A 12,500-nucleotide genomic window follows, 5' to 3' on the forward strand; every position below is an offset into this window, starting at 1 on the left:
ATAAACTGGTATGTACTGGTATATACTGGTATGTTCTGGTATGTACTGGTATAAATTGGTATAAACTGGTATATATTGGTATGTAGTGGTATGTAGTGGTATATACTGGTATATACTGGTACAAACCGGTATGTACTGGTATGTACTGATATACACTGGTATGTACTGGTATGTAGTGGTATGTAGTGGTATATACTGGTATGTACTGGTATATACTTGTATGTACTGGTATAAATTGGTATGTACTGGTATATACTGGTATGTAGTGGTATGTACTGGTATGTACTGATATACACTGGTATGTACTGGTATGTGTTGGTGTGCTGTGTGCAGTTCAGGGACAGTTGGTGGTCGTTGTTGTTTCATTCTGTTCTCGTCTCCTCACTGTGAATAATAAAGAACAGAGTTTGTTCTTCCCTCTGTGAACAGAAAGGTCAACACATTGTTTACACACCAATCAAAGTCAGAGCACAGTGTGTGTGTGTGTGTGTGTGTGTGTGTGTGTGTGTGTGTGTGTGTGTGTGTGTGTGTGTGTGTGTGTGTGTGTGTGTGTGTGTGTGTGTGTGTGCTGTTATCAGTCCAGCTTCCTACCTGACCAGGTAACACAGCAGCAACATGTCGGCTTCTTTATTCGACTAACTTCTCCTCATCTTTGTACTTTTGTTGTTCAGGTTTCACGTGGATCCATTCTCATGGCTTTAAGGAGCCGGTCTTGGTTTGTCGGATCTTCCAGAGAGGTTTTAAACGCACCACGAGTCTCCAAGCTGCAGGTGAACGCTGGCTTCACTGACGGGGAATAAAACACCTGCACAGGTGTGTTTGTGCTGCAGCCAACAGGATGTCCTGCTGCTGCTGTGAGGGTACCAACTACACACACACACGCACTAACACACACACACACACACACACACACACTAATAAAACACACACTAACACACGCACACACTAATAAAACACACACACACACACACACACACACACACACACACACACACACACACACACACACACACACACACACACACACTAATAAAACACACAGTAACACACACACACATTTATAAAACACACACACACTAACACACACAAACACACACTTATAAAACACACACACACTAACACACACACACACTTATAAAACACACACACACTAACACACACACACACACACACACACACTTATAAAACACACACTAACACACACACACACACACACACACACTAACACACACACACTTATAAAACACACACACACACTAACACACACAAACACACACTTATAAAACACACACTAACACACACACACACACTTATAACACACACACACACACACACACACACACATTAACACACACAAACACACACACTTATAAAACAACGATTCTTCTTTGTAAAAATCATCATTTCTGCCTTTTTTAACTTTATTATTACTTATTTCTGGTTTTAATTGTATTCAAGTCTTTATTTTATGGAACAATCTTCATGTTTCATTTAATAAACATCTCTGGCAGAAACGTCACCAGGTAAACTTTATGCAAATGAGGAGAGACGATGATAATAAAAACAACATTAATATCAGAACGTGAATGAAAACATTTATTTTTCTTGATACATTTAAAGTTCCGTTGTTGGTCAGAACAAAGTGAATGTTTGTTTACCGCGGTGTTGCCATGGAGATGTGGGTGTGCAGGTGTGTGCGGGTCAGAGGTCACCTGTGTGCGTGTCTCCCGCAGGGATCAGGAAGCAGGAGCGGCTGGTGAGGCGGGAGGAGGAAGAGGAAGAGGAGGAGGAGCAGAGCAGGAGGAACATGGACATCTCTCTGCTCAGAGAGCAGTACAGGAGCACCAGAGAGACGCAGAGGAGACACACACACGTGCTGCTGCTGAGGACAGGTGAGCTGCTGGTTTACCTGCAGAGGAACGAGGCGGTAAATAGAACCCTATGAAGAGAAGAAGAAGAGGAACGCTTCTCTACCTGCAGATTTTAAACTTTTCTCCCTTCAGGAACAAGTCGAGGTTTCAAAATAAAAGCACATTAGACAGGAAGCTCTGACTTCAGAGAGTGAAGTGGAAGAAGTATTCAAGTAATTTATACTACAATAAAAAAAACTTTGTTCCAGGTTAAAGTCCGGCATTCAATATTTAACTCTAGTAAAGGAACACAAGTATTATTGGCTTCATGTAGTAAAAGTACACATAGATAATGATGTATAAGTACTTTACTGTTGTAGTCTGATGAGTAGAGAGAATGAGACAAAGACCATAAAGACACTGAAGAGACTACAAAGAGACATAAAAACTACAAATAGACAAAGAGACTACAAAGAGACATAAAAACTACAAAGAGACACAAAGAGACATAAAAACTACAAAGAGACACAAAGAGACATAAAAACTACAAATACACACAGAGACTACAAAGAGACATAAAAACTACAAAGAGACACAAAGAGACTACAACGAGACATACAAACTACAAATAGATACAAATAGACACAAAGAGACTACAGAGAGACATAAAAACTACAAATAGACACAAAGAGACTAGAAAGAGACATAAAAACTACAAATAGACACAAAGAGACTACAAAGAGACATAAAAACTACAAATAGACACAAAGAGACTACAAAGAGACATAAAAACTACAAATAGACACAAAGAGACTACAAAGAGACATACAAACTACAAATAGACACAAAGAGACTACAAAGAGACATAAAAACTACAAATAGACACAAAGAGACTACAAAGAGACATACAAACTACAGAGACACACAAATCATGACAAGACTCAAGATCTACCTGTTGGTCTATTTGTTTACCTTGTTGTTTGTTTACTTTGTTGTTTGTTTACCTTGTTTACTTTGTTGTTTGTTTACCTTGTTTACTTTGTTTTTTGTTTACCTTGTTGTTTGTTTACTTTATTTGTTTACCTTGTTGTTTGTTTACCTTGTTGATTGTTTACTTTATTTGTTTACCTTGTTGTTTGTTTACTTTGTTGTTTGTTTACCTTTTTGTTTGTTTACTTTGTTGTTTGTTTACCTTGTTTACTTTGTTGTTTGTTTACCTTGTTGTTTGTTTACCTGTTTACTTGGTTGTTTGTTTACCTTGTTGTTTGTTTACCTTGTTGTTTGTTTACTTTGTTGTTTGTTGACCTTGTTGTTTGTTTACTTTGTTGTTTGTTTACCTTGTTGTTTGTTTACTTTATTTATTTACCTTGTTGTTTGTTTACCTTGTTGTTTACTTGGTTTTTGTTTACCTTGTTGTTTGTTGACCTTGTTTGTTGACCTTGTTGTTTGTTTACCTTGTTGTTTGTTTACCTTGTTGTTTGTTTACTTTATTTATTTACCTTGTTGTTTGTTTACCTTGTTGTTTGTTTACCTTGTTGTTTGTTTACCTTGTTGTTTGTTTACCTTGTTGTTTGTTTACCTTGTTGTTTGTTTACCTTATTGTTTGTTTACCTTGTTGTTTGTTTACCTTGTTGTTTGTTGACCTTGTTGTTTGTTTACGTTGTTGTTTGTTGACCTTATTGTTTGTTTACCTTGTTGTTTGTTGACCTTGTTGTTTGTTGACCTTGTTGTTGTTGGATGTTGTTGTTTCATTATCATAACCCTACTTGTCTCCAGTGTCGTTGGAGCTGTCGGAGGCCGTCAGCGTCGTCCCCGTCTCTCAGGCTTTGACGTCACCGTGGGAACCACACGTCAGCTCGTCACCGGCTGTAACCTTTGACCCCGGCCCGATGACCTTCGGCGACCCCTGGCACGTCCACCTGGGCCTCCACCGACGCTGCCGACCCGGGGTCACCACGCAGCTCCCAGCTCCGTCCCTGGAAACCACGAACAGCAACAGTTCCTCCCGGTGACAACATGAATTTCTGTCAAAACTTGTTTTTATTTAATTTAATTCAATTTAATTGAAATTAATTTAATTCAAAAGAAATTTTATTTAACTAAGTTTTATTACATTTTATCGTATTTTATCCTTTACTTCACTTCATAGTTGATTTACTGAACCTCGTCGTTCCAGCAGATGGCGCTGTGCTGCTTCACATTGACCTCTGTTGTTTTGAATTTAACAGCTCATTGATTATCATCAGCTCATTGATTATCATCAGCTCATTGATTATTATCAGCTCATTGATTATTAACAGCTCATTGATTATTAACAGCTCATTGATTATCATCAGCTCATTGATTATCATCAGCTCATTGATTATCATCAGCTCATTGATTATCATCAGCTCATTGATTATCATCAGCTCATTGATTATCATCCACTCCGTGTCGTCTTCATTACAGACGTCCCTCGTCTTCCTCCGAGTCCTCCAGCAGAAAACTCTCTGTGGACTCAACGTCTGACTCCCCGTGCAGCTCCTCCTGCAGCACCACAGAAGAAGTCAACGCCGACGGGTCCAGAGCAGACCCGGGTACTGGGTCATCTGAAGGGTCCAGAGCAGACCCGGGTACTGGGTCATCTGAAGGGTCCAGAGCAGACGCGGGTACTGGGTCATCTGAAGGGTCCAGGTCCAGAGCAGACCCAGATAAAACGGATCCAGTCCAGGTTTCTGTCTCTGGTTCACCCGACCCTTCGGAGCAGAGTCCGAGCGATGGATCCAGAGAGCATCAAACCCCCGGCTCTGATGTAAGCTCCACCCCCGTGGCCTCCATCAGCAGCTCCAGCACCAGCCTGCATGAAGACCTGAAGGGGGGCCAGTCGGTCCTGCAGACCGGCATCCCCTCCGCATGGTGGGGCTCCAGGAAGTTCTCGGCCTCGGCCCTCAGGTTCACCAGGCAGCTGAGTGTAGGGGGGGTGGGCTCCTCCACTGGGGTCCACCAGAACCAGAACCAGAACCAGAACTACCACCCGTTCCCCAACAGGAAGACCCCGAGGATCTCCGAGGCCGCCAGGAAGCTGGGGATGTACTCGTCCTTCTGAGAGTCGTGTCACCACACGGGTCCTCGTCCAGCAGTCTCTCACCGGGTCCAGACGGGTCCAGACGGGTCCAGACCGTCTTTAGGTGTCCTGTTTCTTTAAGAATTCATTAATCATTAAAAACAGTGATGGAAATCAGGGTTAAAATGTACTTGTTGTTTCATATATTTCAATAGAGTTTTTGTTTGTTCAGGGAGGAGTTAATGAAGATGAACCCTCATGATGCAGAATGAAAAATGTGTAGTTAAAATGATCGGACAATAAAAACAATAAAAAGTCTGATTTTGTTGTCTTTCACCCAATTACACAAGAAAATTATTTTACCTTATAGAATAAATTAAAGTTAAAGTTTCTTCTCTCTTATGGAGGAACAAAGTGTCTAATATTAAATGATTAAATATAACGGCATGAAACAAATGATCAGGAATAAATAGAGACAAAATATAAAACCATGGAGTTGTGATTAATCTGATAAATATTTAAGTATAATGCAACAAAAGTCACCTGCAAATACATTGTTATTGTGAACGGACCAGGATGACATATCAAAAACTATGAGCCAAGTATTAAAATGGTATTGTATTATTGATCACTTTTATGGTAGTAGTACATATTATACTTATATTTATTATATTATTATTTATTATATTATTTAACTTTTAATTAAATTAAATTCCATTCAATTTTATTTTGTGTAATCTTATTTTATCTAATTGTATTTAATTTAATCACATTTTATTTTATATATTTTTTTATTTTATATTTAACTGTCTTTTACTTTGTGTCCCTTCTTAACTTTTCTTAAGTTTATGACGTTTGACCCTTGTGCGGCGCCGTAGCACCTCAAAGATCGTCTATGTTCAAGAAGATGAGTCTCTCGGCTGTTCGCTCGCTTGACGTTACGTTAGTTCACTTGCTTTACGTTAACCGGATCCTGAAACGCGCTCAGAGTGAGCCATCTTCATTTTCTCTTGACCTCCTTCCGAGAAAACGACATAAACAACAGCATCGCTCTGAGGAAGTGGACGTTAACGGGTTTAACTGGTTTAACTGGTTTAACTGGTTAACGGGTTAACGGACGAGGAGCTCTGTGTCGTCGTGTCCTCTCGCTTCAAGGTAACTGTCGTAAATACTCGGGTTAAACTGGAGACTGAAACACGTAAACGAGCAGTTATGAGCTAGCAGCTGCGGTGACGTCAGCTAGCGTCACGTGACCGGAGCTCTGCGTCACTACAGCCAGAGGGGAGATCCTACAACTCCCATCATGCAACTGTCCTTCTGACTCAAATGTTTTTATACTGCTACTATAATAAAATGAGTAAAATGAAATAAGTAAAATAAAATGAAATAAGTAAAATATAAATAAAATAATTAAAATAAATTAATAAAATAAAATGAAATAAGTAAAATAAAATTAAAATGAAATAATTTAAATAAAATTAGTAAAATGAAATAAGTAAAATAAAATAAAATGAAATAAGTAAAATAAAAATGAAATAAGTAAAATAAAATAAGTAAAATAAAAATAAAATAAGTAAAATAAAATGAAATAAGTAAAATAAAATAAGTAAAATAAAATGAAATAAGTAAAATATAAATAAAATAATTAAAATAAAATAAATAAAATAAAATGAAATAAGTAAAATAAAACAAGTAAAATAAAATAAGTAAAATAAATAAAATAAAATAAGTAAAATAAAATAATAAAAATAAGTAAAATAAAATAAGTAAAATAAAATAAGTAAAAAAAAATAAAATAAAATAAGTAAAATAAAATAATAAAATAAAAAATAAAAAAAGTAAAATAAGTAAAGTAAAATAAAAATAAAATTAAAATAAATAAAATAAGTAAAATAAAATAAGTAAAATAAAATAATAAAAATAAGTAAAATAAAATAAGTAAAATAAAATAAAAATAAAATAAGTATAGTAAAATAAAAATAAAATAAGTAAAATAAAATGAAAATAAATAAAATAAGTAAAATAAAATAAGTAAAATAAAAATAAAATAAGTAAAATAAAATAAGTAAAATTAAAATAGAATTAAAATAAAATAGAATGAGTAAAAAAAAGTAAAATTTAAATAAAATAAATACGACATTATGAAATAAATACTTACCGTTTATCCACCTACAATGAATATGGTATCACCAAACTAAATTATTATTTTTTTTAAATAAATAAAAATGAAATAAATAGATACGACATTATGAAATATATACTTTCTGTTTCTTTACCTGCTATAATAAATATCCTTCATAATGAGAAGAAGCTTTACTTTTCACTAAATAAATTGCTCAAGAAAACTCATTTAATTTCTTCATGACTGAATGTAAACATGGAGCCATACTGGAAACAGTATGTGTGACTATTTTTAGAATATATATATAATCTAAGATATTTCAAATCTTTTAAAAAATGATTTTACAAAAACAAAAACAAAACCTCTTCTAAATAATTTTTTTAGGATTCTGTAGTTTTTTCTATCCTGTCGATCATGTGACGCGCCCTCCCACATCCTGTGACCCCCGATGGGCCCGGACCCCCAGGTTGAGAACCACAGCAGATCTCAGTGAAGCAGAGTAAACACTCCACCCAGCAGGACAGCTCCTCCAGAAACTTCACATTAGGTTCGTTGGAGATGACTGCACCTCTAAAGAGGACGAGAGCAGCAGCAGGGGGCGCTGAAAAAAACTACGATCAAGTGGATCAGTGTTCAGCCTTCAATGAAAACACAGGAAGTCATCGAAATGTTTACATCCTGTTGGTTACGTTTGTAGGCTACCTGTAGTTTATGGACTACGTTTGGGTTCTATGATGTCCATCAGTGACATGGTTCTCTCCTTTAAAGGGTTCTGATGCTTCACATCGTTAATCTGTGGACTGAAAACACGGTGACATCAACATGGAATTAGGCTTTCTCAATAAATATCTTTATTTACAGATACTAAATAAATAACCTTATATATTATGATAATAATAATAATAATAATTATTATTATTATTATTATTATTATTATCATCATCATCATGCATAACGTGAGTCCACTAGTTAACAATCTAGCATCAAATCTTACATTTACACAGAAAATAAGAATTTTCTACAAAACGTGGTGTTTGTTGTCTAAACTAAGAGCCAATCAGCTCTCTGATCAGGAGCCAGCAGGCATTTCCCATCATGCACTGCGTCATGCAGTCGGCTCTAAAACCTGCAGCCGCCTCCTCTCTGACGTCATCGTTGAACACGTGTTCATGACGTCAGAGTCGGGATCAAGTCGGACACAAATCTACCCAGCATGCATTGTGCTGTGATCGATTCTGATCAGGACTGGCTTATCTCGAACGAACCTAGTCTCACCTTCTCCTTCTCTCCCTCTTCGCCCTCTTCATCTTCCTCCTCCTCCTCCTCCTCCTCCTCCTCCTCCTCCAGATCAGAGGCGATGGCGGAGCAGAACACGGAGGCGAAGCTGAAGATGTGGTTGAAGCAGGAGAAGATCCAACTGTGGAATCCTCCGTTCAGTGACGACAGCAACGAGCCGGGACGACAGCACATGCAGGTCAGAGGAGGAGGAGGAGGAGGAGGAGGAGGATGAAGAGGGCGAAGAGGGAGAGGAGGAGGAGGATGAAGAGGGCGAAGAGGGAGAGGAGGAGGAGGAGGAGGGGGAGGAGGAGGAGGATAAGGAGGAGGAGGAGGAGGATGAAGAGGGCGAAGAGGGAGAGGAGGAGGATGAGGGGGGAGGAGGAGGAGGAGAAGGAGGATGAAGAGGAAGAGGATGAAGAGGGGGAGGAGGAGGAGGATGAGGGGGGGAGAAGAAGGGAGGAGGAGTAGGAGGAAGAGGGGGATGAGGGTAGGAGGAGGAGGAGTATTTTGAAGTATTTAAAGTCCTGCATTCAAAATGGTTCTGAAGTAAAAGTACAAAAAAAGTGTTTGCATCTTAATTTACTGATAATTATAATTTAATGTTCGTGTATCGTAAATGCAGAATCATGTATTTAATATAATTATTGATGCATTCGTGTGTTTAGCTCTTGTAAAAGGTGAAACTCATTTTTATTGAATTAATATACTGCAGGTAGTTTATAAAAGTATAATTACACACAAATAAATGTATAAGAATACAAATATATAATATAAAATATATTAAAAAATATTCATTTTACAAAAAGTACGTGAATCAATAAATAAAGTGTGAATAAATATGTTTAATTATCTGCAGAAATGACAAAATAAAAAAGGTCAAAATATAAATGAAGTTAAATAAAATAATAATAATAATAAACGTTCAGTGTGAACAGAGTTATGTTGTATAAATGCTGTCTGTGATATATTTCCTGTTGCTGGTCAGGAGCTGGCGGAGCGCTTCGCCCCTCAGCTGTGTCTGCCGGTGGAGGAGGTGGGAGGAGCTCTGGAGGCCATCAGGCAGCAGGCGGTGAACCGGGGAAAGGAAACAAGACGTTCAGGGAGACCAAGGTGGCCACACTGGAGCTGCTGCTGCCACGAGACACCAGGAGGGTCTGTTCACTCATAATACATATGAGATATGATATGATATGATATGATATGATATAATATGATATAATATACTATGATATGATATAATATGATATGATATGATATAATATGATATAATATACTATAATATGATATAATATGATATGATATATTATAATATGATATGATATAATATAATATGATATAATATACTATAATATGATATAATATGATATGATGTATATAATATGATATAATATAATATGATATAATATAATATGATATAATATATTATACTATGATATAATATATATGATATATATAATATACTATGATATGATATAATATAATATATAATATATTATAATATGATATAATATGATATGATAAAATATACTATGATATAATGTAAATATAATATAATATACTATAATAATATAATATATATAATATGATATAATATGATATAATAATATATAATATAGGATATACAAATATAAATAAGATATAATAAGATATAATATAATAAGATAAAATATAATATGATATAATATAGTATATTATATTATATATTATATAATATATTATAATATGTCATATTATATAATATAATATCATTTAATATAATATGATATAATATAATATAATATAATAAGATATAAAAATATATAATAAGATATAATATAGTATAATATAATTAATATGATATAATATAATATGATATAATATGATATAGTAAGATATAATAAGATATACAAATATATAATAAGATATAATATAATAAGATAAAATATAATATGATATAATATAGTATAATATAATGTCATATGATATAATAAGATATTGTATAATATAATATAATTTGATATAATATTATATAAGATATATTATATTATATATGATATGATATAAAAATAACAAAATAAAACAAAAAAATGTATAAAAGTAAAATTAAAAATAACTAAAAACGACATTACTTATAATAGATTTTTCCACCTGCTACAATGAATATGAAATTTCTAATTTCATATTCATTGTAGCAGGTGGAAAAATCTATGATGAATGAATAAGAAAAGTTAAGTAACAGAAAATAAAACAAAAAATCAATGTAGAAGTTAAGTAAAAAATATTAGATATTAGAAAATTACATTTGAAAAATTAAATAATACAAAAGCCCAAATAAAGTAAAGTAGAAAAACATAAACAATAGAAGCATTATGAAATAAGTAATATATCTATTATTTCCATAAAATTGAACTGATCATCCATCAACACTTTAAAACTCACTGACAGTAACAAAGAGGTTTTTCTGCATAATAATAAAAAATTTTACTGGATCAACTCTGTGGTTTCAAACAGTTTAGTTTTTATGACAAGTGACAGAAAAAACACGAGTTCTGAGTTCTTCACTCGGTTCTGTTTCAGGAACCAAAGACGAAGAGCCTCCTGGAGACGAAGCTGGACGTGATGGTCCAGGAGGTGGTGGACAGGTACACACACACACACACACACACACACACACACACACACACACACACACACACACACACTCTGATGGTGAGTTGGTCGTGTTTGTTCCTGTAGGATCGGAGAGGAGTACGGCCTGAAAAACATCAAACTGATCCTCAACGGGAAAACTCTGTCTGTAGGTGAGTTCAGAGGGTTTCCTCCTCCGTCAGGTACCAGGTCAGCTGCTCACTGTGTGCGTGCGTGCGTGCGTGCGTGCTAAGATAAGATAATCCGCAGCAGGGAAATTTACGTGTGTGTGTGTGTCTAAGATAAGATAAGATAATCCTTTATTCCTGTGTGCAGTGTGTGGTGTGTGTTTACTGTGTGTGTGTGTGTGTGTGTGTGTGTCAGACCAGCCTCTGGACCAGCAGGGCGTGAAGAACCACAGCAAGATCATGGTGCTGAAGGTGAGCGACGCAGAGTGGAAGCTACAGCTGAGCGAGGAGGAGGAGAAGAAGAAGAGCCAGGAGGAGAGCCTCCAGAGGACCCAGAAGGGGTTCCAGATCCTGTCAGAGAGAGGTACCTGTGTTTAATCATGAGGTACCTGGTACCTGTGTTTAATCATGAGGTACCTGTGTTTAATCATGTGAGGTACCTGTGTTTAATCATGAGGTACCTGTGTTTAATCTGAGGTACCTGTGTTTAATCATGAGGTACCTGTGTTTAATCATGTGAGGTACCTGTGTTTAATCATGAGGTACCTCATGAGGTACCTGTGTTTAATCATGAGGTACATTACCTGTGTTTAATCATGAGGTACCTTTTTAATCATACAGTCAGGTAGTATGTTACATATCATTACCTGTGTTTAATCATGAGGTACCTGTACCTGTGTTTAACTAACATTCATCATGTCCAGGTACCTGATGTTTAATCACTTGAGGTACCTGTGTTTAATCACATCGACTACCTGTGTTTATCATCTGATTGGAGGTACCTGTGTTTAATACGCCACAGCCGCCCCCTGTGTTTAATCATGTAGTACCTGTGTTTATTCATGTGAGGTACCTGCAGCTTTAATCATGTTGTTGGTACCTGTGTTTAATCAGTGAGGTACCTGTGTTTAATCATGAGGTACCTGTGGTCAACCAGGGGTTGTACCTGTGTTTAATCATGAAGTTATAGTACATTGTGTTTAATCATGTGAGGTACCTGTGTTTAATCATGAGGTACCTGTGTTTAATCATGTGAGGTACCTGTGTTTAATCATGAGGTACCTGTGTTTAATCATGAGGTACCTGTGTTTAATCATGAGGTACCTGTGTTTAATCATGAGGTACCTGTGTTTAATCATGAGGTACCTGTGTTTAATCATGAGGTACCTGTGTTTAATCATGAGGTACCTGTGTTTAATCATGAGGTACCTGTGTTTAATAATAAAAGAGGCTGTTGATGGATTCTACGGCGGTTCTTCTCAAACGAACCTCTTGTGTCTCTTTGTCCTCAGACGGCAGTGAAGACTCCTCCCCTTTCCTGGAGATCGCTGACCAGAGAGGAAACCCTCTGAAGATCCCCCCCAGGAGAAGAAGGTACAAATACTAATACAACTAATACACAAGCTATATAT

The 12,500-nt window shown here is 36.0% G+C and overlaps 2 protein-coding genes across 3 annotated transcripts in view; both read left to right on the forward strand.

Moving 5' to 3' along the window:
• Positions 1-734: 734 nt before the first annotated feature.
• On the forward strand, positions 735-5,530 carry LOC129110992 (uncharacterized). 2 transcript variants are annotated; one of them, XM_054623276.1, is made up of 4 exons: positions 735-860; positions 1,734-1,892; positions 3,627-3,858; positions 4,299-5,530. In XM_054623276.1, exons 1-4 carry the CDS (start codon positions 839-841, stop codon positions 4,933-4,935), a joined length of 1,050 nt encoding a protein of 349 aa, XP_054479251.1. In that variant the 5' UTR covers positions 735-838; the 3' UTR covers positions 4,936-5,530. The 2 variants fall into 2 exon arrangements, with proteins under 2 accessions (XP_054479251.1, XP_054479252.1); XM_054623277.1 differs by having other exon boundaries at positions 741-813.
• A 191-nt stretch (positions 5,531-5,721) lies between these two features.
• Positions 5,722-12,500, forward strand: part of nub1 (negative regulator of ubiquitin-like proteins 1) — an 11,872-nt gene continuing 5,093 nt past the window's right edge. The window contains 9 exon segments of the mRNA XM_054622801.1: positions 5,722-6,048; positions 8,363-8,489; positions 9,279-9,366; positions 9,369-9,445; positions 10,850-10,914; positions 11,009-11,073; positions 11,285-11,452; positions 12,381-12,446; positions 12,449-12,462. Coding sequence (XP_054478776.1) covers positions 8,373-8,489; positions 9,279-9,366; positions 9,369-9,445; positions 10,850-10,914; positions 11,009-11,073; positions 11,285-11,452; positions 12,381-12,446; positions 12,449-12,462 — 660 coding nt within the window. The 5' untranslated portion in view covers positions 5,722-6,048; positions 8,363-8,372.

Source organism: Anoplopoma fimbria, chromosome 21 (assembly GCF_027596085.1).
Source record: "Anoplopoma fimbria isolate UVic2021 breed Golden Eagle Sablefish chromosome 21, Afim_UVic_2022, whole genome shotgun sequence".
NCBI lineage: Eukaryota > Metazoa > Chordata > Actinopteri > Perciformes > Anoplopomatidae > Anoplopoma > Anoplopoma fimbria.